At 46.6% G+C, this 25,368-nt stretch overlaps 12 protein-coding genes and 2 pseudogenes across 12 annotated transcripts, besides 16 other annotated features; all 14 read right to left on the bottom strand.

Moving 5' to 3' along the window:
• Nucleotides 1–19: 19 nt before the first annotated feature.
• Nucleotides 20–58: a microsatellite.
• Nucleotides 59–564: 506 nt separating this feature from the next.
• TraAM80_05129 (palmitoyltransferase PFA3) lies at nt 565–1,935 on the bottom strand (the record flags this gene model as incomplete). Its single annotated transcript, XM_029382022.1, has 1 exon — nt 565–1,935. The coding sequence occupies one exon, from the start codon at nt 1,933–1,935 to the stop codon at nt 565–567; it is 1,371 nt and encodes a 456-aa protein (XP_029238127.1).
• Nucleotides 1,936–2,221: 286 nt separating this feature from the next.
• Nucleotides 2,222–2,250: a microsatellite.
• A 777-nt stretch (nt 2,251–3,027) lies between these two features.
• TraAM80_05128 (uncharacterized protein) lies at nt 3,028–3,456 on the bottom strand (the record flags this gene model as incomplete). The annotated part of the gene is made up of 1 exon (XM_029382021.1): nt 3,028–3,456. The coding sequence occupies one exon, from the start codon at nt 3,454–3,456 to the stop codon at nt 3,028–3,030; it is 429 nt and encodes a 142-aa protein (XP_029238126.1).
• A 589-nt stretch (nt 3,457–4,045) lies between these two features.
• On the bottom strand, nt 4,046–4,260 carry TraAM80_05127 (hypothetical protein; annotated as a pseudogene).
• Nucleotides 4,261–4,569: 309 nt separating this feature from the next.
• TraAM80_05126 (hypothetical protein) lies at nt 4,570–4,903 on the bottom strand (annotated as a pseudogene).
• Nucleotides 4,904–5,185: 282 nt separating this feature from the next.
• Nucleotides 5,186–5,228: a microsatellite.
• A 226-nt stretch (nt 5,229–5,454) lies between these two features.
• Nucleotides 5,455–5,496: a microsatellite.
• A 77-nt stretch (nt 5,497–5,573) lies between these two features.
• Nucleotides 5,574–5,678: a microsatellite.
• Nucleotides 5,679–6,259: 581 nt separating this feature from the next.
• TraAM80_05125 (uncharacterized protein) lies at nt 6,260–7,213 on the bottom strand (the record flags this gene model as incomplete). Its single annotated transcript, XM_029382020.1, has 1 exon — nt 6,260–7,213. The coding sequence occupies one exon, from the start codon at nt 7,211–7,213 to the stop codon at nt 6,260–6,262; it is 954 nt and encodes a 317-aa protein (XP_029238125.1).
• A 305-nt stretch (nt 7,214–7,518) lies between these two features.
• Nucleotides 7,519–9,357, bottom strand: TraAM80_05124 (putative adenosine deaminase-like protein; the record flags this gene model as incomplete). Its single annotated transcript, XM_029382019.1, has 1 exon — nt 7,519–9,357. One exon carries the CDS (start codon nt 9,355–9,357, stop codon nt 7,519–7,521), a length of 1,839 nt encoding a protein of 612 aa, XP_029238124.1.
• A 101-nt stretch (nt 9,358–9,458) lies between these two features.
• Nucleotides 9,459–9,499: a microsatellite.
• Nucleotides 9,500–9,756: 257 nt separating this feature from the next.
• Nucleotides 9,757–9,779: a microsatellite.
• A 215-nt stretch (nt 9,780–9,994) lies between these two features.
• Nucleotides 9,995–11,332, bottom strand: TraAM80_05123 (thiol transferase Tc52; the record flags this gene model as incomplete). The annotated part of the gene is made up of 1 exon (XM_029382018.1): nt 9,995–11,332. One exon carries the CDS (start codon nt 11,330–11,332, stop codon nt 9,995–9,997), a length of 1,338 nt encoding a protein of 445 aa, XP_029238123.1.
• A 307-nt stretch (nt 11,333–11,639) lies between these two features.
• Nucleotides 11,640–12,644, bottom strand: TraAM80_05122 (uncharacterized protein; the record flags this gene model as incomplete). The annotated part of the gene is made up of 1 exon (XM_029382017.1): nt 11,640–12,644. One exon carries the CDS (start codon nt 12,642–12,644, stop codon nt 11,640–11,642), a length of 1,005 nt encoding a protein of 334 aa, XP_029238122.1.
• Nucleotides 12,645–12,652: 8 nt separating this feature from the next.
• Nucleotides 12,653–12,670: a microsatellite.
• Nucleotides 12,671–12,724: 54 nt separating this feature from the next.
• Nucleotides 12,725–12,764: a microsatellite.
• Nucleotides 12,765–13,236: 472 nt separating this feature from the next.
• TraAM80_05121 (RNA binding protein rggm) lies at nt 13,237–13,779 on the bottom strand (the record flags this gene model as incomplete). Its single annotated transcript, XM_029382016.1, has 1 exon — nt 13,237–13,779. One exon carries the CDS (start codon nt 13,777–13,779, stop codon nt 13,237–13,239), a length of 543 nt encoding a protein of 180 aa, XP_029238121.1.
• A 41-nt stretch (nt 13,780–13,820) lies between these two features.
• TraAM80_05120 (uncharacterized protein) lies at nt 13,821–14,180 on the bottom strand (the record flags this gene model as incomplete). Its single annotated transcript, XM_029382015.1, has 1 exon — nt 13,821–14,180. The coding sequence occupies one exon, from the start codon at nt 14,178–14,180 to the stop codon at nt 13,821–13,823; it is 360 nt and encodes a 119-aa protein (XP_029238120.1).
• Nucleotides 14,181–14,534: 354 nt separating this feature from the next.
• TraAM80_05119 (uncharacterized protein) lies at nt 14,535–15,314 on the bottom strand (the record flags this gene model as incomplete). The annotated part of the gene is made up of 1 exon (XM_029382014.1): nt 14,535–15,314. The coding sequence occupies one exon, from the start codon at nt 15,312–15,314 to the stop codon at nt 14,535–14,537; it is 780 nt and encodes a 259-aa protein (XP_029238119.1).
• A 476-nt stretch (nt 15,315–15,790) lies between these two features.
• Nucleotides 15,791–15,841: a microsatellite.
• A 324-nt stretch (nt 15,842–16,165) lies between these two features.
• On the bottom strand, nt 16,166–17,977 carry TraAM80_05118 (uncharacterized protein; the record flags this gene model as incomplete). Its single annotated transcript, XM_029382013.1, has 1 exon — nt 16,166–17,977. The coding sequence occupies one exon, from the start codon at nt 17,975–17,977 to the stop codon at nt 16,166–16,168; it is 1,812 nt and encodes a 603-aa protein (XP_029238118.1).
• A 716-nt stretch (nt 17,978–18,693) lies between these two features.
• TraAM80_05117 (uncharacterized protein) lies at nt 18,694–19,119 on the bottom strand (the record flags this gene model as incomplete). The annotated part of the gene is made up of 1 exon (XM_029382012.1): nt 18,694–19,119. One exon carries the CDS (start codon nt 19,117–19,119, stop codon nt 18,694–18,696), a length of 426 nt encoding a protein of 141 aa, XP_029238117.1.
• A 615-nt stretch (nt 19,120–19,734) lies between these two features.
• Nucleotides 19,735–19,751: a microsatellite.
• A 510-nt stretch (nt 19,752–20,261) lies between these two features.
• Nucleotides 20,262–20,293: a microsatellite.
• Nucleotides 20,294–20,458: 165 nt separating this feature from the next.
• TraAM80_05116 (argonaute-like protein 1) lies at nt 20,459–23,080 on the bottom strand (the record flags this gene model as incomplete). Its single annotated transcript, XM_029382011.1, has 1 exon — nt 20,459–23,080. One exon carries the CDS (start codon nt 23,078–23,080, stop codon nt 20,459–20,461), a length of 2,622 nt encoding a protein of 873 aa, XP_029238116.1.
• A 264-nt stretch (nt 23,081–23,344) lies between these two features.
• Nucleotides 23,345–23,361: a microsatellite.
• A 330-nt stretch (nt 23,362–23,691) lies between these two features.
• Nucleotides 23,692–23,717: a microsatellite.
• Nucleotides 23,718–23,953: 236 nt separating this feature from the next.
• Nucleotides 23,954–23,990: a microsatellite.
• A 1,344-nt stretch (nt 23,991–25,334) lies between these two features.
• Nucleotides 25,335–25,368: a microsatellite.

The following is a 25,368-nucleotide window of genomic DNA, read 5'->3' as shown; positions in this document are numbered from 1 at the left end:
AAGGAACAGAAGATGCAGAAACACAGCAAACAAAACAACAACAACAATACAAGAAAACGCCAGTGAAACAAAGGGCATAAATTCAAACAAGTGTATCACACAGAAAAAGAGAGAAGATCCCCACACATTCACTAGTCGGTAAATACCTACACCACGGAGCATTCCCCAGGGCGGAAGTGCATATTTGCCTCACCTCCTAGCGTTAACATCTCTCTCTTTTATCCTCGAAGGGTTTTGTACGCTCGCTTGTGTACGGGTCTTGCCTTTCGCCTTGAAGACGTCGTCCCCTCGCTATTGCTCATCTCACCTTGCTGAAGAGGCGCACACAAAGCACACACAAAAAAAGGTAAAAATGCCACTCTTTCAATCAACCGTCGACTTAACGCCCCTCACTCTTTCTAGTCATGTGCCTAAGTGCTCAAGTGGACTTTTTTTTTTTACTTTTTATCCCCGCTCTCATTTCGCTTGTTGTCTTCTTCTGTTGGAAGGACCTCAGTCGAATACGTACAGTGGAAAAAAATGTGGGACAACGACAACGCCGAGGAAACGACTCATCACACGCCACTAGCCCCGGCAGGAGATGACGCTGTGGGAAAAACTAAGTCCAAGTAGGCTCCTTGTATGGCCGGAAAACTGCACCGGGACGTTACGGTATTCGCCCCTACAGCCAATGGCGGTAGCGACGCTGCTGCTATTGCGGGCAATCGTGTTGCAAGCAGGCGACGCCTCCTTCAGCGTCCCGTAGCTTGGCACCGAAAAGGTCGTGCGTGATATCGCAGCAAACGGAGTTCCAGCCCCCAAATTGCCCGCAGCGTCAGTACCAAGCGATGAATTAGAGTACAACTCGGCTTGCTTGGGGTATGCGGGAAAGGGCAACAGGCGGAAAAACCACCTCACAATAAAGTTGCGATGTACATGCTCACCCAGTTCGTCGCCGTCACCAAAGACTTGATGTAAACACCCCTTCACACCAATGTCAAAGACACTCAGTGGACCTCCAGTACAAATCCCCTCTTCTAACTTGTGCTGGTAAATAACAAGATCGAGCGTTGTCAAGTTATGCCGTGCCAGCCAGCAGTGCTTTCGCAACAGTGAGCCTGTCAAAATAAGAAACATAATGGCTTCCACGAGACAGACGTACACACCTAAAAATGGGGGGCAAACGGCAAAGCTGTTGCGTAAACTAATAGAAGAAGTAGATGCCGTCCGCAACCCAGGATGCATCTTAGTGTGGTCTTTGCCACCCACCATGAGTGGTCCCGTCCAACATATCTCATCCGGCCAGGATGACAAAGTTCCAAAATCCCGATGCACAATCCTTGACCCAACGGTTTGGTAGTGCTCTACAATATAAAGGGACATCGCCAACAGCAGCAGTGTAGCCACCCAGAGAGTAAATACAAAGGTGTAAAACACCACAAGAAGATACAGCTTGTAGTTGAAAAAACCCACACAGCGACCAAGCCATGGACAGTGGTGGTCGTATTTCAATACACAATGCCTACAACGACTGCAATGGTGTGCCCTCTGCGGCTTGTAGGCAGCACAAACGGGGCATATGTTTAATGCCCCACACACCCTCAATGCCAAGGAGGCGCTCCTGGGAGCATGTTGTCCAAATGCCTGAGGCACACGACCTGCATCTGTGACCGCGGCCGCTAGGTAAGCCCACAATGTGAGAGCAAACAAAAAAACAGAAATGCCAAGCAAGATCCAGTCCTTTGTTGAAACGTTAAGTAAATGTTGGAGGTGGAGAGGAGAGGAGGAAATTGGTCTAGCCACTCCCTTCCTAAACGGTTGTAGGAAAGCCAATCCCAACGCATACAGTGCTCGGGGAAATAGAAATACACAGTAACTACGCAGAGAGTAAGAAGTCACCAAAAAAAGTGTGATGATAATGACGACATCCGCGCAACTGTGTCCAGAGAACCGCATACCGAGCTTCTGTGTCTGACTCTCACACCAAGTAAGTACGGCTGCCTCAGCGGGGGCGAGGCTCCAAACGTGTTTTGTGGTCTGGTGAGAATCTCAGAAAATGGGCAAAAAAAAAAACGGTCTTCAGAAATTCGGGCGGGGCCTCGCGCAATTTTCAAGCTACGACCCCGCCAGAAGGGGCCAACACTAAACAAAAGGGCAGTCTGAATCGTGTGTATGTGTGCGTGAGTGTGATATTTCCAATGTCACCGGCAATCGCAACAATATGCGCTCAGCTCAAAAGGGAACACGCACACAAGCACACACGCACACACAAAAAGAAAAGAAAGGTCAGAAACAAACAACCAAAAAAAAAGTTGTTTTTATCCCTCTTTTCTCTTAGTTCGCCTTGTTTTCCCCCAATCGAAAAGAAGTTGTCAGGTCGCCGTGACAACGATTTGTGGTACTATGCCTCTTTCTTTCCTTTCCTCTGTAGCTGCACGTAGAAGACGACACACAATGAGAAGCAACTGGAGGAACAGCAATGGGGGATGAGGCGTTCAAAAAAAACAAAACAAGCCACGGCAAACATGCAAGGGAACACGGATACACACGCACACGTGTACCCACTGCCGTTATTCTCGGCAAGTGAAACATCAGCAAAAATAAAAAGTAATAAAATTTTCTACAACAACAACAAAAAAGAAAAAAGAATGGGGCATTATTGTACAGAAGTACCGCTAAACAGTTAAAAATAAATAAAATTTAAAACTGATTCATTCTATGAAATCCCTCGTACTCCGTGGCTCGATCTCGATAAAGTCGGTTTTTATTTTCCCCTTCCATTATTTCATAACGCACGCACAAAAGCAACTACTCCGGGCTCTTGAGAATCACCTCTATATCTCCGCTGCGCCATGGCACAAAAAGCGTTCTCAACGGCAAAGGTTAACCGTACCAACAAAGGCGGCAACATTGAAACATGCTTTCCCATAATTTCCTGTCGCATCACCCTCATGGGACTCCCCAATCAGGGAAAGACGATGTCAGACGAGCAAAGAAATCGTCCACGTCATGACAACATCCGCCTATGGTCACAAAGTGCATGAGTTGTCAAACATCATCCTCCAAACAGACATTCGCTTGTTCCCCATACAAACTATAGGCAGTGCGCATGGCATTTAAATACACATTGTCAGAAACTGATAAACTGGATGTTGTGCCGGAAAACGGTGCAGCAGATGCAGTAGAAACTATTCCGCCGTGTGGAGAATGGCTTGCAGCAAGAGAAAATGCGTTGCGGAGGAGACGCTGGATCTCGTCCTCCCCATCCGTCTCTTCTTGTGTGGCCCGTAATGCGATGTTTCTATTGATATTTGTTGTAGGCATTTCGTAACTACGCGGCAGAGAGTCAGGCGATCGGACGGGTGACACCGCATCGGGTCCGCTCCCTGTATTATGTTGCTTTCGTCCAACCGATAGCAGTCCGTGCTGCAATGCAGCATCCACGCGGTGTTGCAGTGACGATGATGAAGAAGTCATCTTGTGCACAGGTGTGCACTAGTTCCCACCGCCAGTCCCCCGCCTGAACACAAAAAAGAACTAAAAAGGAAACATAAGAGGAAGAAAAAACATAGACGGGCTCAGTGTGCACCCCACACATCTTCCACCCTAGCGGAGATTGCCCTGACACACCCAACAGAGACAAACAGAAAAATTAAAAAGGCGTTTTAAAACAACCGGTCTCGTCTTAAGCACACAAAGTGCCATTCTTTGGACTTCCGCAGCCACCGAAACCTTCCGCGCGTAAGGTGGTAGTCGCTGAATGGGGTAGAAAGAGACGAAAAAAAAAAAAAGACGCCTCATCAAGAAAAAAAAAAGAAGATAAAAAGGTTTTGAAACACGGGTATCTGAAAAAAAAAAAAGAAGGGGGAAGTATTGCGTGGGAGAACCGAGCAACACGCACCGAAACGTTCAATAGGAAAAAAATATAGAGGGAGTGACAGAAACAAAAAAAAAAAAATAGTGTCGTTCCTTTCGTCTTGTCCTTGCCCATCGCAAATCCTCCACATATGGTGGATGTGATACTGCGCCAGTCAAAGATACCACCAGAATCAAACAAACGGCTTTAGGGGGAGCATAAAATGAGGGAGAGTAATGGACGCCAGCAAGGTTGTACCACCAAAAACACCTATGCCCCAGCTCCGTCCAAGCCACATTTGGCGGCAACAAAAACAGCAAAAAAAAAAAGAAACTAAATACTTGTCGTGGTTCTCAAGTAAGGGGAGTGGAAAACAAACAAACACGTAAAATATGCAATAAGAAAAACGTAGCAGTAAAACCATCAGATTAGCCTTCATCTGACTGTTCCCCAATACAAAGAAGGGAAAGGAAGCTTCATTCATTGCTCCTTATGTTGCCTTTATCACCACATGCTTATGCATGCAATACCCACCAACGAGCGAGCCAAAGACGGCTCCTCATTACATAAAAACAAGTAATGACACGAAGAAGGTACTGAACGCGCTTCTCCCTAACCTGCCCCACCCGAGGGGCAAAGAGGGTAGGATTGGGTTAAGCGAGATTACAAAGCATATAGTTTGCGACACAATACGTAATGACCAATGCAAAAAAGGGCAGCAACATGTGTTTTTGCCAGAAATATGTACAACCAAACCGTTCCTCTCGCAAGCTTTCAAAAACAATGAAAAAAAAAAAAACAAGAAAAACAATGCGAGGGGAAAGGAGAAAAATAGGGTCAGAAAATAGATAAGGAAAAAAAAAGGTAAAAAGGTAAAACACGTAAACAAGGAGTGAAATCAACGCATGGAGCACATACACGCGAGGGAAACATAAAAAACAAGTGGGCATAAGAAGGGTGAAACAACGCTACACGCATCGCCCTTCCTCTATCTTCCCTGTTCACTCATATATATATATTTTTTTAAATTGTTATTCCTTCTCCCCACCGCCTTCTTCTAACTGCATTAGGTCACCCCTCTTACTTCGCCTCATTTTTTGCCCAATTTTGTTTTCGCTAATTTCTACGACCTGCTTGTTTGTCGCGCTTCTTTCTCTTTTGGCACCGCCTTGCAATTTAGTCTCGACACAACTGTGGTATTTGTGTTGGTGACAAAGTAAGATGAAAAAAAAGAGGCAAAGGAAAAGGCAAGAGGGCAGGAGAGGAGCTCTCACCCCACGCGCTCCCGCCCTGCAAGGCGCACGGAAGCGTAAAAAAAAAAAATGACAACGCCGTCAAACCGCCGGGCCCAAAAAAAAAAAAAAACATAAAACGAGCAAAAAGACAACAAAAATCAGCGTATAAGTACGGTTTTTTGTAAAACAAAAAATTGTCCCCGGTGGGATGCTCTCATTGCAGGAAAAGTAACGAGAGGGTAGCGAGGGAAAAGACACCACCGTCAAAATAAAAAGGTGGAAGGGGAGAAAAGGACAAATAAAAACACCAACACCGCTTGAAAAAAAAAGTGCACACCACGGGCATCTAAAAGCTTAAGAAGATGGAAGGACAGAACGCAAACAAAAAAAAAGAATAATAATCATAGTAATAAAACAACAAAATAAAACAGCGAGAGATGAAGCCACGAGGAGGGGGTGCGTGCCACCAAAAAAGAAACAATAATAATAATTGGGCAGAGGACCAAAAAAAAAACAACAACAAGAACAAAACAACAAAAACAATCCAAATAAGAGAAACAAAAAAAAAACGAAAAAAAGACCAAGAAATGGAAAAAAGGAGAATAAAAGGCAATTGGCCCGGCCTGCAGTGTAGTTGAATCCAAATTCCTTTTCATCCCCCCCCCCCTCCCCACTTCGTGCACCTCACCGCTTCCGTGGGTGATGACTACAGCTTCTTTTCCATTTTCTTTCTTTCCTCTTCAGAGGGAGCTGAGCCCTCAGCACCCTTGCTGTAGATACTGCCATTCTACTTTACTCCCTTTACTTTTTGTCGCTTTGACATTCAGTTTTTCATTTATTTATTTTTTTCCTGTTTTCAAATTGTCATCACTTTTCCCTTATATATATATATATACACGCTCCAATTCGGCAGCATCGTCTGTGCTGTTATGAACCACACCTTTTTCCCTCGTTTTATGTTATTTCCTCTCATTTCCTTCCCTTGACCCACCTCCTCGCCACAACACTCAATCCTTACGCTGTTCGGATACCATAAATCATTTCACCGCGTATTCGTTGCCTGCTTCTTCTCATCGTCTTCCTTGACACCTGTGCGGTTTTAGTACCTGTTGCCCACACCTCACCTTATCATGGAAGTGTCTTCTACTGTTGCAGTTCTTTCGGTCTTGCTGCTCCGCTCATTGTCTCGTTAGCGTGAAAGGGAGGAGGAAACCCACGTACAGCTGGGGGGGAACGCGAACTGTGGGACGACACCAGCGGACGGTGCCCTTCCAACCACTCCTGCCCCAGAGGCTGGGGCGTAAACTGCTGGTGGAAGTGGTGGAATTGGTGGAACGGGAAGCCAAAACATGGGATCTCCATGCACCGCATGCTGCAGAAACTGAGGTTGAGTAAAGTTGGACGAGGCGGCAACGGCAACGGGTGTTGCAACAAAAGCCCCGCAGTTACCAATGCAGTACAACGGCACCCCGCTGGAAGCCGTAGTATGATTGTTAATGTGTGGCATTGAAAATCCAACCTGTGGAGTTTGCATTGTGGTGACAGTGGCACCGGGAGTTGAGGCCATGCTACGAAACGCAGATGGACGCGGTTCGTTAAAACGTGAGCTACGACAAGCTGCACGACCACCCTTCTGCATCTTGCATGCCACATCAGAACGGCACACCCAGATAACTTTACCCGCCTCATTCACGAAGCTCCACATGTTCTGTACAGTCCTTTCCTTGTGATGTTCAGCACACTTTACAACGTCATGGGGACAAAGCCGCATCACCTCCGGGCCTGAGAGTCCCGATATCGGTTGTACGGGCATCTCAACAAAAGAAGCAGCGAATGTTGTTTCGCAAACGCCACCACCACCGCTGCCACGCGTTGGAGAATGACTCTTTTCGCCACTCTTGACAACGCCGCGGACAGATGCCTCACCGTTCAGTGCGAGTGGGCTAGTTGGATGAGTTACCCCATAAAACGAGGAGGATAAAGCCAGTTCGGATGCGCCGCTATCGGTGAGCCCACGGCACGGCGACGGGCAACATTCTTCTTGGTTGTTTTGAGATGTCTGCACCATCACCGCGGGTAACACTGGACTCCAAATGCCCAGATCAAGTGGACTGGATATTTCAGGCGAAATCTCAGAAGGCATCGTAGAACTGGATGAAGTTTACTGTATTATCGGTAGTTCAGCTTTCACTTCTAATATTCCACTTGTATGACGTTCCGTTAACTTTTAGTAGATAATGTTGTCACTTTTTTTTTTAAAAAAAAAAAGAAGGGAAACGATGAGAGGAGGAGGATGGAGACGACATATTCATCCAATACACTGAACCACACAACCTGCTGGCCCATAACAACCTCCTTTACTTCACCGGCTAACACAAAGCGAGGGAGAAATAAAAAGCAAAAAATAATTGGGTGTGTGTCTCTGAGGAGTGCGCATACATTATTCCTTTAAACAGAAGCTCCCTTCTCCACCCACAAAAGCGGGATGTAGCCCGATACATCCCTTTCACTGCTCCCTGTACGCACCATAGCCTTCCTGCATTGGCGCGCTCGTCGCAGCCAATAGCGTGCAGATCCCCCCGCCACAACAGCCTCCTCATCCTCCACGCGTTCGACAGGAAAAAGAACTACCGGCAAGGAAAAGGAATTTATGGTCATATCACCATCATGCCTTTGAGCGTTGTCTTTAGGCACAACGAAAAAAGACTCTAAAGACATATCGTTTTGCTGCTGTTTCAAGCAGCGCAAAACTCTCCTCTGCTGATGAGCCATCCATAGTCGTGAAAGTGGAAACTGCTCCGCCCCAACTTCCAGCGCTGCATCGTTTGTTGTGCAACTGTGGTCTCCATCTCCTGCTAATAATGCTAACTGTAGTTTTGGTAACTGATGAACAGTGCGCTCTGCAACCTGTTTTGTGACACCACGGGGCAGCCCAGCCTTAGTATTTAGAACAGCGACACCACCCTCCCTCCAACTAAACGCATGAATGCTCCCTTCTGAGGTGTTGGCCTCTCTTTGCCTCTTTGTCCCTGCGATGTAACGGGAGTCACTTGTCCCTCCAAGTATCATCTTGAGCCACGCGCTCCGCGACCAACCAGAGTCACTTCTTCCATTGTTCCCTTCCCCATCGTAATCCTTTTTTCCCCGTGAATCCACAGAGGCGGCACCTTTGGTGAGTAGCGACTGAAGAAATGACGGTGTAAACCCATGAAAACTAACAGGAGAGGGAACCGGCACGTTATGAAACAGCTGAGACGCCTCTTTTGGGATTTTGTTTCTTCCCTTGAAAAGCGTCATGGGGTGGAAATAGTGAATACGGTCATTCAAAGCATTCCGTGCGGTCTCTAGAGAGAATGACCTGGACGGAGTAATATCCTTGTCGGCAGCGGCATCAGGAGTGAAAGCATGCGTCTGTGGCAGCCATACACTTGCAAGACGCATAGGTTTTGGAAATAATCGCGTTCGTCGTCTTCCCTGAATACCCAGACAGTGCCATCTAAGAAGTTTGTCCGAACAGGACATACAAAGGTTTTGGTGGCCTTTACCAGGCTTCAGACGCCCCACAAACAATATCTCATCGGCCGGATGACTGCGGTGGGCAGCTACAACATGACCATAAGCCACTATAGTCTGATCTATGGCACTTTCAGTCGCGTCACAAGAAAAAGAGAGCACACCTTCCTCCTTTGGGGCCGAATCTATGTTAGCGGATGGAAACAGCGACTGACCGCTAGGAGTAGAGAGAAGAACACGTCCTCCACCACCTGGAATGGACATCGCCCCACAAGGGTATTCCGTGCATATCAGATGAACTGTGACACCATCACGTAGACAAAAGCAGCGCCACGGTGCTTCACCCCTGCTAGCTTCTTCTGACCCCTTACGAGTCAAGTGACAACGCGCCACAACGGGGTGTTGTCTGATTTCCGATTGCGCGAGATACAGCGCCGCGTCCAATAAAAAGGCGACAAACCCACGTCGGGCCATCACCTCTGCGTGGCCATCCCGAATTAAAGGATCGGCCTCAGCGGAGTACAAAGAAGGCTTGTATCCAACGCATCGTGTGCCACTGCCCAGTGACACGCACACAAACTTTGCTTTGCCCTTGTCACCAACGGATGACGAAGGTAGCTGCAATACGACGCCTGCGATAACAGGTCCATCGCCGTCCAAAGCACTGATGGCATTGCGGTACCAACCATCTCGCGCAGGTTGAGATAGCAATGAAGCTGCAAATGCCTCAAGAAGTGAATCAGCGACGGGAGCCTCGCCGAAAAATCCATCCATCTCCCCATCCCACAGCAAAAAGAATCTAGCAGAGCAAAGAAAACGCTATCCAATGGCAATCACAGCAAAGGTAATGCAAGAACAATGGAAGGCAACACCCAAAAAATATAAATAATAATAAATAAATTAAAAATAAAAATAACGTCTTATAGCCCTCTTTGTTCCTTGTGGTGAGATGATGTTATGACCTTCCCTATCCTCAAATAAGCCTTTTGTAGTCGCTCTCATATGACAAACCCTTTTTCACCCCCATCTCATTTCTCATTACCTTCCGCATATGAGCCTGAATTCATAAAAATAAATTATTCCCTTTGTACTCACCCCGGATTTCACTCAATCTGCCTATCCGCTTTACTGCCATGATGCTTTCTACCATGCATGTGGGTTTATTAATTAAATTATATATATATATATATATATATCCGCATTTTCCATATGTTTTTATGCCTTTGTTTCTTTTCCCTTTCTTCTTTCTCTTGCTAAACAGACCTTCGCGTCTTAGTAACTTCGCCGCATAGCAATACATCATGATCAGAGGATTAAGTTGAAGCAGAAAAAAAGATAATAAAGCATGGAGCCCGGTCTCTGGCTGCTTCAGTATTGATGGCGCACAGCTGTACTGGTGTCCGCGTCTGTCTCAAGACGAGGGGCGAAACTTTGCCTGAAACGCCCGCAAGTATTCCGGGAGGGGCAAAAAGGTCTCTTTGCCTGCCGTAGTCTTCATACCCGCCTCCAAGTTTGCAGCCAAGAGCTTGAACCTTGCGAACAAGTCATAACCGTCTGTCATAGCTGGAGTGCAGGCCTTCATACGCACCAGCATGGGCAGAAGAGCAATATCGGCAGCGTTCATGGTGGCTCCACCAAAGAATGGACCCGCTCCAAGCCGCTGCTCTGCCAACAATTTCTCGAGCTCCCCAGACGCCCATTCAAGCTCTTCCTTCGCATCCTTGTTTTTGGGATTCCGCAATAAAGAAAACATTGCACCAACGAAGTGGCCCACATTAGATTCAACGAAATTGACAAAGTACGCCTCATCAGCATCCTTGGGAAGAAGTGCAGGCCCAGACTTTGGGAACTCTCCATCGATATAATGAACAATAAGTTGAGACTCATAAATATAGGTGCCCTGCGGTGTAAGCAGCGATGGCACAGTTTCCTGAGAGTTAACCCACGGATACCATGAGGGTCTGTTCATCAAATCAATTTCAAAGGTGGGAAGCTTAACGCTTTTCACGGCGCATGCCAAACGGGCGCGATCAGCAAAGGGACATGCCCTGTTAGAAAACAGCACATAACCTGGAGCCAATGACCATGTGGGGTGCGATTGTGGCACCTTGTGCTTAAAGGCAGCAATAAACTCTTCTGGTGTTGGGCTTGTCTCCTTCACAGACGGACGTTGCAGAGCCGCCAAATACATTTTCTTTATACGAGGAGCCTTTTGAAAGACGTCGTAGCCAGAATAGTAACTTAGTACCGGCTTGAAGCAGGCGAGGAATGGAATCAGCATAATATCCGCCATGGAAAAAACTTCATCAAGAAAATACGGCCCCGTCCTCTGGTTCTCTGAAAAGATACCTTCAATATACACGGTATTGTCGTCCACTGATTTTCGCTTCTCTGCATTGAAGGGGTCTCTGAGAAGAGTGAAATACGCCCTGATAAGATCTCCAACCTGGCTCAAGAAAAACTCCACTTGGTACCGTTGGTAGGTTGTTGAACCCACAAGCGCAGGCGCGGGAGAGGAAATACCGTCAATGTACTTTGCAATAAGATCAGACTCAAACACGCACGTTTTCCCATCCACCTGAAGCATTGGGACCGTCTCCCGTGGGTTCAACTCCTTGTACCACTGCGGCATGGCATCGCCGAGAGGAATCTCCAATTCCTCCAGTTTGACTTTTTTTTCCATCGCCGTGATTGTCACGCGTTGGCAAAAAGGGCACACTTTCCCCTTGAAGAGTTTCAAGGTCTTCATTATTTATTAGGTTTGATGAGTTGTAAATAAGTTCAAATGTGACGTGACTTTCTAAATAACAAAAAAAAAAAAGTTAGAAATAGCAGCAAAGAGAAAGACTTATTGCTTGCAGTAAAATGAAATCAATGTTAGCTTCATCTCGTCCTCGCCATCATCATCGTCGTGCCCCTGTTGGTCTCTCTCTCACACACACCCTCTGAATAAGTAAATGTGTGTGCGTGTGTGTAACGCAGCAACAGCGGCCAGCAAATTGCACAAATGTACGATACATGTGTGTAGTGTTTCAATGCAGAAGCAACGACCCTGCTCAGTGCTCGTTACCGTGAGGAAAGAGGCGTGACAATAAAGTCTCTGCCAGATAGGCCGTCTGATGCTGACTCATCCGTGCATCCAGTGGTCTGCCGCCCTCGTACGCGCGCAGCACGGCTGTGTCCCGCGTGGACAACATAGACGACTGCATCGTACGCCACAGCCTCATATTGTCCTTGGGGCTGCTTTGAAGATACTCCGCTGCCTTCGCCGGGTTAACCGTCCACAGAGCAGTGGCGAAACTGGCAAGTGGCACTATGCGGGTGTCGCAGACCGCTCTCTCCTCAGCTGTTAAAGGGATCAGAAGGCCATGGGTATTACCTACCCCCATCACAATCGCCGCCGCTTTATCACCCGACGAAGTTAATCGGTTCAATACCGTGCCAATGGAACTATGTGGGTAGGCAGAAGGGCCACCATTAGGAAGAGTCAGCAAAGCGTCAGTGAATGGAACAAGACGCAGGACACCAAAAGGAAAGCATGAACTAGAAAACACAAAAATAATATCCGCACCCTTAAAATTCCGATGTGATAAGAGAACTCGCTCCAGCGACTCTCCAACCATGACAAATGGCACCTGTGGTTCCAGCAAAGCACAACGAGACGGGTTGGTTTCTTCCCCTAACAGAAGCCTATCGCACCATACCCCCATGTAGTCTACCACACGATCCGAATCCCATGTTTGTGGACCCCGCATGCTACCACGAATCCGACCAAATCCATTGCCGGTAACGTCCTTGAAAAAACGTTCACCTTTATTAGGGCATTGCTTCTGACGAGCCCGTCCAAAAGCATCACGAGCATGCAAGCGGTTTTTGTCAGGGTTGTGTATGTCGCTTGGAGAGGGAGCACATGTACTGAGAATCTGTTGAGCTACACGGTTGCCTAGCGCCCCGCGCGCCTCATTTGCTTGATAATTGCCACAGCCAAGACAAACGATAAGACACCTTACAGGCACGTCCGCAAGTGAAATTTTAGCACGTGTCATCATTGAGCACACCATTGGCACCAATATATATATATATATATGCCAGCAGAAGAAGCAGAAATGGTCCTATGGAATAGAAAAGGCAAAACCCCCCCAAAAAAAAAAGGAAAAAAAAGGAAAAAAAAAGAACAAAAATACCCCTAATTGCTTCCACACACATCAGGGGAGCTCACCTCGTACACTAGAAGAATTTTCACAACTCATTCTCCCACGTCCCCTCTCCACCATTGTCCACTTTCCTTTTTTTCCTTGACGTTGTCGCCTATTTCACCCTCTTTCACGCTTTCCATCACCGCCTCCCCTTTCTTGGGTTTCTTTCTTGTGAGAAGTTTGCCTCTGTTTTAGATGCGCATATGTGCATGTTTTCAAGGCGAATTACTGGCAATTTGAAATGCCCTCAAAACGAGCTTCGTATGTTCGCCCACCATCTGTGGTTGGAAGAGAGGTGGCAACCCTGCCATTTCCCCTTTCTCGAAAAGCTTGTACCTTCTTTTCTGCCTCTTTTTCTTGATGCTTCGTTTGCTTCTATGTCTCCTTCCATCCCTTAGCTATACCTTCCCTTCTTCAGGGCATCCATACTACACCACACTGTTCTTAACCTCAGCAATTAGGTCTGTGGATTGGCTGTCGCCGCCTCTGCCGCGGGTGCAGGCGTGAATGAGGGGACGTCGCCCTCCGCAACAGCTTGCTCTCGCCGTCGCTGCTCCACTTCTTCCTTACGCGCACGAAGCTGAGCATCTCGCGCCTCCCTTATTTTTTTACGTGTGTTTACAAGAACGGTATCCTCCCTGTCTTCCCTAAGGAAGATGGTTGCGCCCTCTAACTCCGAAGCCTGCAGCTCTGTAATGGCGCGGGATGCATCCTCTGGTGTGACGAACTCAACCACCGCTCTCCCGCCCGAAAATACCTTGCAGAACGTCACCTCACCCGTCTGACGTAAATGATCTTTCAGTGTGTGCCACGTGGTTTCGTCGGACAGCCCCGACACCTGAACCCGCTGGCCCACCAGCTTCTTGATCCCATCAATCTCCACTTCCACAGCGGTAAGAGTAAGAGGGTCTACGCGCCGCACAGGTGGATTAAAGCTGGGTGGAGCGGCAGACCATGCCTCCTCGTCTACTGCGCTTGGTCGCCCCCACACCCCATCCATGGAACCGCCGCGCCCCCGACGGAAGCTACCACGACCACGATTTACGCGTGCACCTGTTGACGCACCACGCCATCCAGCGTCACCCTCATTCCATGCGCTGCCCGAACCGCGACTGCGACCGCCGCCAGAACCTCCCCAACCACCACCACCACCACCAGAACCTCCCCAACCACCACCACCACCGCCGCCAGAACCTCCCCAACCACCACCACCACCGCCGCCAGAACCTCCCCAACCAGCACGAGCACCGCCGCCAGAACCTCCCCAACCACCACCATCGCCACCGCTACCGCCACTTCTTCCTCCCCCACCACTACGGGCACCATCAGTACCCCAACCACCTCCACCACCACTTGTAGGAGCATCGGAGCCCCAACCACCGCCAGCTGCTCCATCGTCATCGCCCCACCCTCCGCCAGAGGATGATCCCTTGCCCCATCCTTGCATCAATCCCGCTGTGACATGCAACACTCTTAAAGACGTGCGCTTCATGTAAACAGTTGTAGGCGCTAGAAAGCACTTGAACCTTCTTACTTTCCTTTTTTTCCCACGTTTTTAACGTCTCGTTTCTTCTTGTTTCCCTATAAATTACACTTGAGGATTACGGTTCATGACACAAAAGAGAAAACATAAATTGATTTTGATGGCAACACCCAGCTATTTATTTTGTTGTTGTTGTTTGTCCTGCTTATTCTTCCACACTATCACTCTAGTTATACACATGCACCCTCCTCCTTAACCTGTTTTATTTAGGCTTACATACTACTTATCCCAATTATGGCTTGGCTTACACCTAACCGACGATGCATCAAGTGGGACATGATAGCACCCCACGCCACCTGTAAGCAGGAAGTGTATACATAACGAAAGTGAGGAGAAATATAGTAGAACATTGGCATCCAGTTTGCACCCCAAAAGACAAAACCGTATTTAATTGTATCAGGCCAGTCTTCTCTCAGTTGCCTGTGTATTTGTTTCTTCACTCCTTTCCAAAAAACTGGAAAATCCACATGCCACCCAAAGTTATCTCCCTCAGCTGCGCAAAGACAGTGACGTCCCGTATGGTAAATAAAATAATGGCTCAATGTCGCGACATACGAGAAATACAGAGGCGTTGTCGTGTTGGCTGCCACCCAACTTAAAAAACCCTTCAAAAGTGCCTGACCTCGGGTTACACTAGCAGGTGGATAAAGAGCATCTAGCCGCCGATACAATGAGAGAAAGAAAAACGTATTAAAGACGATGGTAAAACTACAAAAGATAAAACTACGTCGAAGATCAATCACAGGGGCAGAAGTATCCGTCTCAGCTCTGAGGTGAGTCACCAATCTGTGAAAAAAATTGGGGCACACTATCACCAATGGCGAACTACTCTGCGTCTGGGGACGGTCCCTTGGTGATGGTGGCCTCCTTACCACAATCTGCGTCAAGACATCCGCAGTAAAACCAATTACCACCCCGATGCAAACGTTACTCCTCCATGGTGACTCGCGAAGGCAGGTGGAGATGGAGCGACTCAGCCATAACAACCACATGCCCCAACACAGAAATGAAGCTGACCAGAGAGAAACCTAAGTTTTAAGAAAACAACAACAACAATAACCTTCACACCAACACTACGATCACGTCAGAAGATCAAAAAAAAGAAATGTATCGGAAATCAATGAGGTCCGACCTTCCCTCGCCTGTACCGTGTTCCAAAACCCAGCGACTACAACCACCCACCTGCCTGAAAGTTTCACTTGTCTTTTTTTTTCTTTCACCCTTTGTCATTGGATTGCAGCAAAAGCCACACAAAGAAGGGAAATAAATAAAAAAGTGAGAAAAAAAGCATACGTCAGCATAAAATCCAATAAGAGACAAAACAACATCAGCGCAAAGCATAAAGAGAAGCAAAGAAAGTAAAACACCGCCGTGGTGACGTCGCTCCACCTACACGCACTAACCAATGACAAGTAGAAGGGGAAATGGAAAAACGTAAAAAAAAAAAAGCGGGGAAAAAATCAACATAAAACACCAAAAGCAAAGAAAACAAAGACCCGACAACAAGAACAAAGAAAAACGCCTCAAAATTCAGGATGCGCAATGAATGTCCAAAAAAGTACGGAACAATTCATTGTGTGTCGCAGCACCGAAGTAAACAAGGGATGAAAACCAAACAAAAAAACGTGAAATATAGTCTCCTACAAGATACACTGATAAAAATAAAAAATGTTTTGTCACACACGCATGCATACACATGAGTGTACAGTTGTGTATATGCGGCAATTGCCTTGTCCTCATCAATGCCAGCCAATACGGCACGGTAAGCTTACTCCAAATTCTTCCACGCAGTTACTCGTCCATTTTGTCATGAATGCCGCATTCCCCTAAGCCAAAGAGAAGACTACAACTTCAGAATATTTTCGGGGAGAAGCACATCCTTTACCTCTTGTTTGCATTTGGGGCACTTGTATCTTATGTTCTTTAGCACGGTATTCCCCGTCAATTTATCTTCCCGTGATGCAGTGCGAACCCTCCAAAGACTTAGTCTTCGCCATGAGTGCAGCAACCCCTCCCTCCAATTCCGAATTTCGCGCTGTGGTTGTCCTGTTGTGGAGGATGTATTTGCAATATCGGTGTCACCTTCATTTCCGCCTCTTCTCCCCAAAACCGACAACAATACTTGCTGCTCCTCATGCGAAGCGTGTCGCACATCCGGAGCTGATGGCTCTCGTACTTGAGAGTCAGTCATGTCCTCTTCTGTTGACGGATACACACGAATGTAATCTTCCCGTATCTCGTCATTACAGTTTGGCTGGGCCTCGGTGGCGCATTCATTGGGTCGCACCGCCGAAGGCTTCGTTGTGGGTATCAATCCAACGCACGGACGACAAAATGCATGACAGCATGGCAACAGAATGACAATATCGTCATCCACTGGATGGACATCATCGTTTGGATTGCTTCCAGTTCCTTCTTGAATCCTTTTGATACCTTTCATGGTGTTGGCAACGGAAGCAAGTCTGCGTACATGTTGAATGCGATGGCACGCGGTGCAGGACACCACACTGCCCAAAGAAGGTGATACCTGTGCCGCCCCCGTTGGATTTTCAGTTTTGGACTTTGACCTGAACAATGATAATACCGCGCCAAAGAAACGGTTTAAACTGCCCTTCACGCGTTCTTGCATGGATGCAGTTTCCCTGGAGCCAAACCCATGGCGCCGGACTGCCATTTGAGCATCGACGTCAGACACACGCATTCCATTGCTCATCAACATACTCCCACGAAAGTATATACAGGCTCGGGAGACACCAATACATGACATGATGCCCACGACGAGAACAACACCCGAGATCATCCCGAAAAACTGTGTCATCGTTCCCACAAACTCAGGGTTTATTCCAGCTCCATTAGCCTGACACACGGGGCATAGACCTAACTCTTGGACATGCTGATCGTTACCGCACTCCATATTTTCACTGATGGGTATGCATGACTGCGTCGCACAGCACCATGAACACGCATCCGACGCATTTATTGAAATGTTATACGTGAGACAGAGAGTACACGTATCTGCATACTGACAGGGAGAACACGTTTCGCCCAGTCCAATAGGGCGGTTTCCCGTTGAACACGTTTGGCTGTTATTAATACAGCGCCGCTCCGCGCAACACCATGCGCATCCTGTCGTATTGTGTATACAATCATCCGATGTTTGATACTTGGTGCAAGTTTCTCTAGCACATGTTGGCCCGTTCACATCTCTGCGACATGTTGTGCCTTGCGTACAACACGTCGCATTCGTTCCCGAAATACAGCACTCAGCACTCTGTTCACATGCCGCCACCTTACCATAAGGTGCAAAGCAACATTTAGTCCCACCAGGCGCACAGTAGAAGTGTGGGGCCTCTCCACAGCAAATAGGGGCTTCAGCAGGGCAATATCCACCTCCACACTGCACATTTCCCTGAAACGTGATGTTGTCCTCACGAACGAGAAATTCCGACCAATGTAATGGTCTTTTCAAATCCATTGCACCATGAGACGTTTCCTCAAGGATCATATCAAATTCACTTTTCTTCTCATGCCAGTATGCGGGGGGCTTTTTCCAGAGCCACACTATTTCATCACCGACAGCCAGTACCCCCGTCCAGCAGTAAAGAGTCCACACAGCCACGAGCAGTAGCAACTGCATGAATACGTGGCGCGTCATCCTCTTGGAAAATATCCTCCGGCAGAAGCAACAACAACAAAATAAAACAAAATCGTTGCTCCAGGTATGGGTTATTATCTAAGACAGAAATAAGAAAATAGAGAGGGGAAAAAACAAGTCTATTTTAAAATAATACCAATACATGTAAACAAACAACATAATAATAACTGTCACGTCTACCCATGATGCAGTGGACCCCAACACAAACAGAGACAAATACACTAAAGCAGAATGATGCTTTTCACACTGCATCCACATTCCGGCCACACGCCATGACAATACTGCGCGGGAGTCATTTAGTTAGTCACTTCCGTTTCTCAAGGTCTTTCTTTTCTCTGAAGCCTTCTTTCAGTCGACCATGCCAGATGGTGTCTCGCGATGTATTACCACCACTGTCAACCTTCCCCATGTGTTTGCATGCATAAAACTATTTCGAGTGTGTCTTAAACCCTTCGTCTGGAACCCAATCCCATACAAGCATAAACAGAATAAAAAGCTGCATAGCAGTAAAAGTAAGCACAGCATCATGATTATCATCGTGATCCTTATTAGTGCACCCACCGCTGCCTTCGTTTGGGCACGCGCCGCAGTCTTCCCCTCTTTCGGAACAACAGATCTTGCGCACAACCGGCTGCTTCTTATGTGGCTATGCACAACATTGTCCGCGGCGGCATCATACACATAAGACAGTAGGGTGTTCATTGTTTGTGGAGCCCTCACAAGACATCAAAATGCAACCGCATGAAATCAATGGTGACAAGCACACTTGACCTTTGGAAATAGGTCGCCACTTTCATGCATTGATGCGGCGGCGAAGCACAGCGGATCTCCGCGCCACACAAGCAGCACCTCATCGCATATTGGTCATTCAAGTACGCATCAGCATTGGAATCCCTTCCGAACCGATTCCTCACGCAAGCAGTTCGCCGCCACATCCTTCCCCAACGATGCAAGCTCCCAAGAGTACACAACAGGATGCAGTGTGGCGGCCTGGGTGACACTTCTCTCTCTCCGTTGACATCCAACTCCACCTCAAAAGACGTTACAGCGCTTCGCTTACGTGCCCACACAGTGGGCGCCCAACCATCACGGCGGAGCGCAATAAATCGGTACATCCCTGTGGGGCCTGCGTCTAGGCACATCGGAAAGTCGCCAACAACGGCACTGCATGCGTGCGTCTACCACCACCTTCCGCCGGAGGGACCTGCACAGGGAATAACGCCGCAGCAAAACAGCACGGGAGTTAGCAACAAGAAAAAGTGTGCCTCTCGCCTGTCAGCTACCTCCACCACTGAAGACAGGCGTCGAAAAAACTACGTAAAAGTGGGCGTGTGCAGATGAGAAAATTAACAATAGTAATAATTCCACCCAAAATACACACACACAGCTGCACAGAAGCGCACAATTACAGTCAACTTATGGCCCGCCCCCGCAGAGCCGCAAGCTCCCTCCCCCTCTTTTTTTGTGGACTATTGTCGTCTCACTTTATTCCTCTACTACTTATTTCCGTTTCATGTTTTCACGTCCCTGTCATACCAACCACGCAACCCGGACTAGCAGCTGATGGGAGAGGTGGAGGGGAGGCACGAAACAAAAGATTGGGGGCAGTGCACAACTGCATCCCAAGCAAAAACTCGGCAGAAAAAAATTAACTCCCCTATTTTTATTTGTGTTTTTAAAACTTCTTTGAAAATCAAGCTAAATAAATGCAGTTATACATCGCATCAAACGCAAAATATCCCCCTCACGCCCCCCCCAAAAAAAAAAAAAAAAATGTCTCAAATATAAAGAAGTGTAACACAAACAACAACACAGTTAACGCCCGTAAACACCGCTTTTTTTTTCTTTCAGGGGAGTTCTTACTTTAATGAATCTCTCTCTCCCTCTGTAGAGGCATCCGCAAGAATACATTCCCCGTTGAAAAATACGCAACCCAAACGTTTTTCCACATTTATTGACTGCTTATTTTGCAACGAATGAAACGTCACAAAAGCAAGGAGGACACACACGAAAAGGATCCAAACAGAGAGGCAGTGGGAGCGAAAGGGGACAGAGGTAGGTGGTAATTGACGCAAGGACCCAATCGAAGTATATAAAAAAAAAAAAATTAGGGTCGTCCACAGATATTGTCAACCCATTGATGGATGACTACCGCAAAGCAATTTTTTTTCATTCCCCACCCACCCACTGGAAGCTTGACGCATCTTTCCAGTGCTACCACCGCTTTGGCTATTGTGTTCCTGTTGGAATTGTCCCAAAAAAGCTTACTCAAAAAATCTGCTCAATAATAATAAATAAATATATTATATATATTTAGTTTTCCTTCTATTATGTTACGCTATTTGGCGGGGCATGACGTGGGCCGCCGTATCCCCTCACAGACACACAACTTGGCGCCGCCCGCTGCGTGTCACGCACTCCTGGACAATGCTGTTTGTGACAGATGCATTTGGTCCTTTGTGCCAACAGAGAGGCGGCCAACTACAGGTAGTGCAGCTTGTCTCGCATCTCCTTTGAAGGGTTTTTGACATCGCGCAAAAACACAAACTTCCGCGCGTACTCGGACGCGCACTTCAGCGGCAGTGGCAACGGGAGGCCATCCGTTTTGTTCGGGTACAGGAAACACATCCCATACAGTAGTGCCTGCATCTCAGACAGCAAAAAATTTTGTTTTCTCCCCAGCACGACATACAGCGTGGCGCGCGCGTGGCCAAGTGTGCAGTTCGCACTGCTAAGAAAAAATGACTCGCCAAATTTCGAGTCGGTCCCCTCACACGTCACAAAGCCGCGTGGGACATTGCATAGTGTGTCTGGCTCCTTGGGTGTGGCGGCGGCAAAGCGTGTATGTTGGTAGCGCTGCGACGCCACAACTCCCCACAGGACGTTTTCTTTTAAGGACCCACTTAGCAGGTCCACGTCGTGCTCCTTGGCCGCCAACAGCTCGCCCTCGGACGCGCAACCACGAAGAAGCAGCACCGCAGAAGTTTGTAAACCCTTGTCCAGAAAGTGCCGCCTCGCCTCGTCCAAGAAGCCTCTCAGCTTTCCTGAGAGCACCTCAGAGGGCATGGAAGCTTTTTCCAAGACACTTGAGCCCTCCGTTTGCGGGCTCTGAGCGAATAAACTTCGCTTGCGGCCATCCACTTGGTAGTGGCCGCAGTAAGTTTCCCACCGCGTTCCACGGACGTGGAAGGCCACAAAGGCCACCGTATAAATGTCTTGCTCGACCGTTGATTCGTCGGTGCGCAGCTCCTGCTTATCTCTTCCAATATCAGCCCCAATAATCAATATTCCTGCGGATCCAATTTTAGAGGCAAGTGAGGGGCACAATTTATTGATGTCCAGTACCCAATTCAGCTGGCCACCTTTGGCGCACACCTGCTGCGCCACAGCCATGGCAATCGGTGTTCCACGGGGCCCGGTCAAATCCTTCACGATTACCTGACTTAGCATGCCCTTATTCGTCCACGTTGTCTTCAAAGTTCTGTACCACTCCTTATCAAACTGACGCAGAAAAGCAAACGCAAATGCGTTTTTGGACGCAAGCTTTTTGACCTCGTTCAAACTTTTCGCATGGTGCACCCGTTCTAGCATCATGGCGGCGTTCATCTTTGCCAGATGGTTCTTGATGGCACCTAGTATTTGTTCCCCCTGACCGGATTCGTCGTACAAGACAACTCCCATGGCTTTTCGGTCGCCTGAATGCCGTAATCCCCCGAGCTCCCGGACAAAGCCTTGCTGAGTGTTTTCTCTAAGAGTATCGACAATTTTGTGCCCGTTTGCTTGTGGAACAAGAACTAAAATGGGCGGCAGCACATTTCCAGCAACTTTCAAAAAGTTGTTCTGCAGCAAAATTCCAAAGGAATTTAGAATTTTCATGGCTTTGCCATCACTCTCATGTTTGAGACGCTCGATCGCTTTTTTGACCCGTTCCATGCGTTCATTTGGGTACAGCGAACAGAGCTGCGGCAGCTGCCGCCGGTCCTGTTCACTGATGCACATTTCATGCAAGACTTCCGGCGGCACCAGCACCTTCTTGCCTGAACTCGTACGACACCTGAACAGTACCTGCTTAGGCATGAGATGTATACCGTATTTTTGTGCAAAGTACTCCACAAATGTCTGCCCAGGATTTTTCTTCAATTCGGCATCTTCTTTCGCCTTTTTGTCCGAGATATCAATTACTGTGTAAACCGCTCCGCGGTGACCATGAAAGATGGTGCAGACCTTTTTCTTTGAGAAGCGCTCTAGTAGTGCCCTTTGGACGTTTTGGTCTCCACGTCGTTTTATATCTTCGAGAATTTCAAGGCAGTTTTGTGCAGATGCAACAGAGACCAGCGCGTCGATCTGCAGCACCGCCATCTGCACCCCTTTCGCTGTGGTGGTCAACACCTTTGGCACAACGCAATCGAAGGTGGTAATGCGTCCTCCAGGAGCCGTCGTGCCCGCCCGAATATCGGCGTACTTTCCACCCATCTTTTCTCCATAGCATACTTGTATTGCCTTCCCAACAATGCTGTTCACCTCAACTCGATACTTTTCGCCGTTGAGTACGATAACCTCAGGTCTGGCGATGGTAAGAATATAGGAATATACACGGTTACCCTTTCTTGACTTTACTGTGAACTCATGTGTGAATTCCTCAATTGGGAGTCGTTCTGGGGACAAAATACTTTGACCTGTGCAAACGCACAAATCGATATCAAAATTTTTGACTTCAGGACACTCTTTTCGCATCTTTCGCAGCAGTTCCTCTGAGGCCCGTTCTTTCAGGCCATCCTGCAAATTCGGGGCACCATCCTTGAATTCATACGACAAAATATAGGCAAAGACTTCTTTGTTTGGGTCAAACTTGAGCGGTATCATGTTGCAGATAGCCTCCAGAGGGCAGTTGTACTTTTTCTCCCTGGCAAAGTCAACGATGGCGGTCTTCTCTCGCTCTTGATTCTGGAAGCAGCTGCCACCGCCATGTGCACCGCCACCGCCACGGCCACGGCCGCCAAAATCGCCACAACCTCTTACACCACTACCTCCGCCTCTGCCACGATACCAATGGGTTTCACCGCCGCCTCCTCCTCGCCATCCTCTTCCACTACCTTTTTCCATACTTTGTTAAATGTTTTTTTTATGAGTGTTAAAATAGAAACAGTGATGTAATGAGTACCAACAAATGCAAGCTAATGAATAAGGGAAAACGGATTTAAAGAAAGAAAACAATAATCTTCTTCCGCAGAGGAAATGAATTAAAAGCAATATAAGGTTCCCTCGTAATTCAAATGGTTATAATGCGCGTTCACATGTTTACCGCAGTTACGTATGCCGTTCAAATGTCCATATGATAGATACGCAACACATTATTATCCGACCCCTAAAAAAAAAAAAAAAAATGTAGGTTCACTGACAATTGACCTTGCTGTTATGCCGTCTAGAGTTATTTCTCCCACCAATAATTCAACCTTCACAAGACCACATCGCATAAGTTTATCAATAACAAAGCTTACTGTTATACGCCCTTTGCAAATAAAATATACGTTGTATTGTAATTTTCCATGTTGTCTTATTTTTACCTTTTAAAAATTTAACCACAAACTATCCATGTGGCATTTCTGAAACCGAAACCAGGTTATGTAGAGATAATTCTTGCCAAGTACCACCATTGTGAATCTATACTAATGATTTAAAAAAAGATACTGCAAAGCTCATAGAATATCTCTCTTTTATTATTATTATTATTACTATTATTGCTTTTGCTCCACACCAACTAGCTCCCCGACATTTGAATAAATGTGGATACATCCATAAAGAGCAACTGTAACGAAAACAAAAAATAAGAGAAAAGCTGCTTACATTTACATATAAAAAGGCAACAAAAAAAACCTTCAAACTACCATAATACCCCTTAAATAAGGTGTCAGTGGGCGTTGCTCTAATATATTTGCCTATAAAGCACGGTTGGCTAGGCAAACTCGCTCGCACTAGAATAATAATAATAATAAACGTACAAATGAATAAATAAAGAGAACTATATCCTTTTCTTTCCCCCTTGCGTACAAAGGGGAAAATAAACAAATAATACGATAGGAAACAAATCATCCAAGGGAAATCCTGCTCAGAGCTGAATCAGGGCAACCCACAACTAAACTCCACTTACACTACAAGAAAATGCAGCTCTTTCTTATTTATTTTGTTGGCAATACTACGGCACGCCACCGCATGCGAACAAGAGCGATAAATACGCAACTATGGAAAAATAAACATTTAAAATGCCAGCACAGGCCTCACAATAAAAAAAGACTAATGATATTATTTATCATTTTTACTATTCAAAGGAAAGCTCAAAATCATAGATGCTGATTGAGACTCAATGTATCCCTTTCAATCCCTTCACCAGTTCTTCTTGGAACAACGAAAACCCAGACAAAGACACTTTCGATGGCACATTCCCTACAATGTCTTTTAAAAAAAAATGAAAAGGTAGGAACCAGCACAAAGTATATATATATATATAATCACACAAGATCTCACGCTGCCGACGTTTCGTAGTAATACTACAACTACTAATATTAATAATGGTGGGAAAAACGACTGTAAAAGAGAAAAAAAAACATCATTACAATCCACAACCCAATGCTGAAAACAGGAGCACAATACGTACTGAGCATTATTAATATTGTTATTACTGGCTTTTAAGAATAGAATACATAAACAGCGCAAGTCCATCGGTGATTACTTCGAATAAATAAACACAACCAATTTTATCAAAATAATTTGTTTTGTTTTGTATGTTTGGAGGAAGCGTTGGTATAGAGTGACTCCAAAAGCTGTAACGTAGACGTCATGTAAAGTAAAACTCAGAAATCCGCGATACCCACAGCAGTGAAACTCTATTTAAAGCTACAGGCATTTACACTTTTATACGATGTCAGCCTCAAAGCAGTATGTGGGAATAATAAGCACTACTGCGGACACCATTTCCATCAGTAAAAACATCGCCTTTGAAATGACGCAGCTCAGGGGGAGAGGGAGAAAACGCATGAAGAAGCGCATTGGACACATGATGACGACATTGAGAAAGTGTCCAAATGTTTAAAATTTCCACGCTCTACAAGGAATCTCCGCTGCAGGCACTGAATTATGCCTGTTGGTTCGTCACGCATTATTTTGGGATTAAAGACAAATGTTAAAATAATGACACCAGAAAGCGGACAAAAGAAAAACATGCATAATAAAGCAATGCTTAGTTTAATATGAGGTGCATTTTCCTCATTGTTATGAAGACCTCCCTTCATAAAATATATTTATTTCCGGGCCAGCTTCAGTGAAGAGACATGCGCATTGAATTTCTGGTAAAAAAAAAACCTATATATATATATATATATATATATATATATATA

Source organism: Trypanosoma rangeli, assembly GCF_003719475.1.
Source record: "Trypanosoma rangeli strain AM80 chromosome Unknown Tra_15.4_contig_00161, whole genome shotgun sequence".
NCBI classification, from domain to species: domain Eukaryota; phylum Euglenozoa; class Kinetoplastea; order Trypanosomatida; family Trypanosomatidae; genus Trypanosoma; species Trypanosoma rangeli.
Note: the sequence above shows the minus strand (reverse complement) of the source record. Positions and strands in the feature narration are given on the sequence as shown.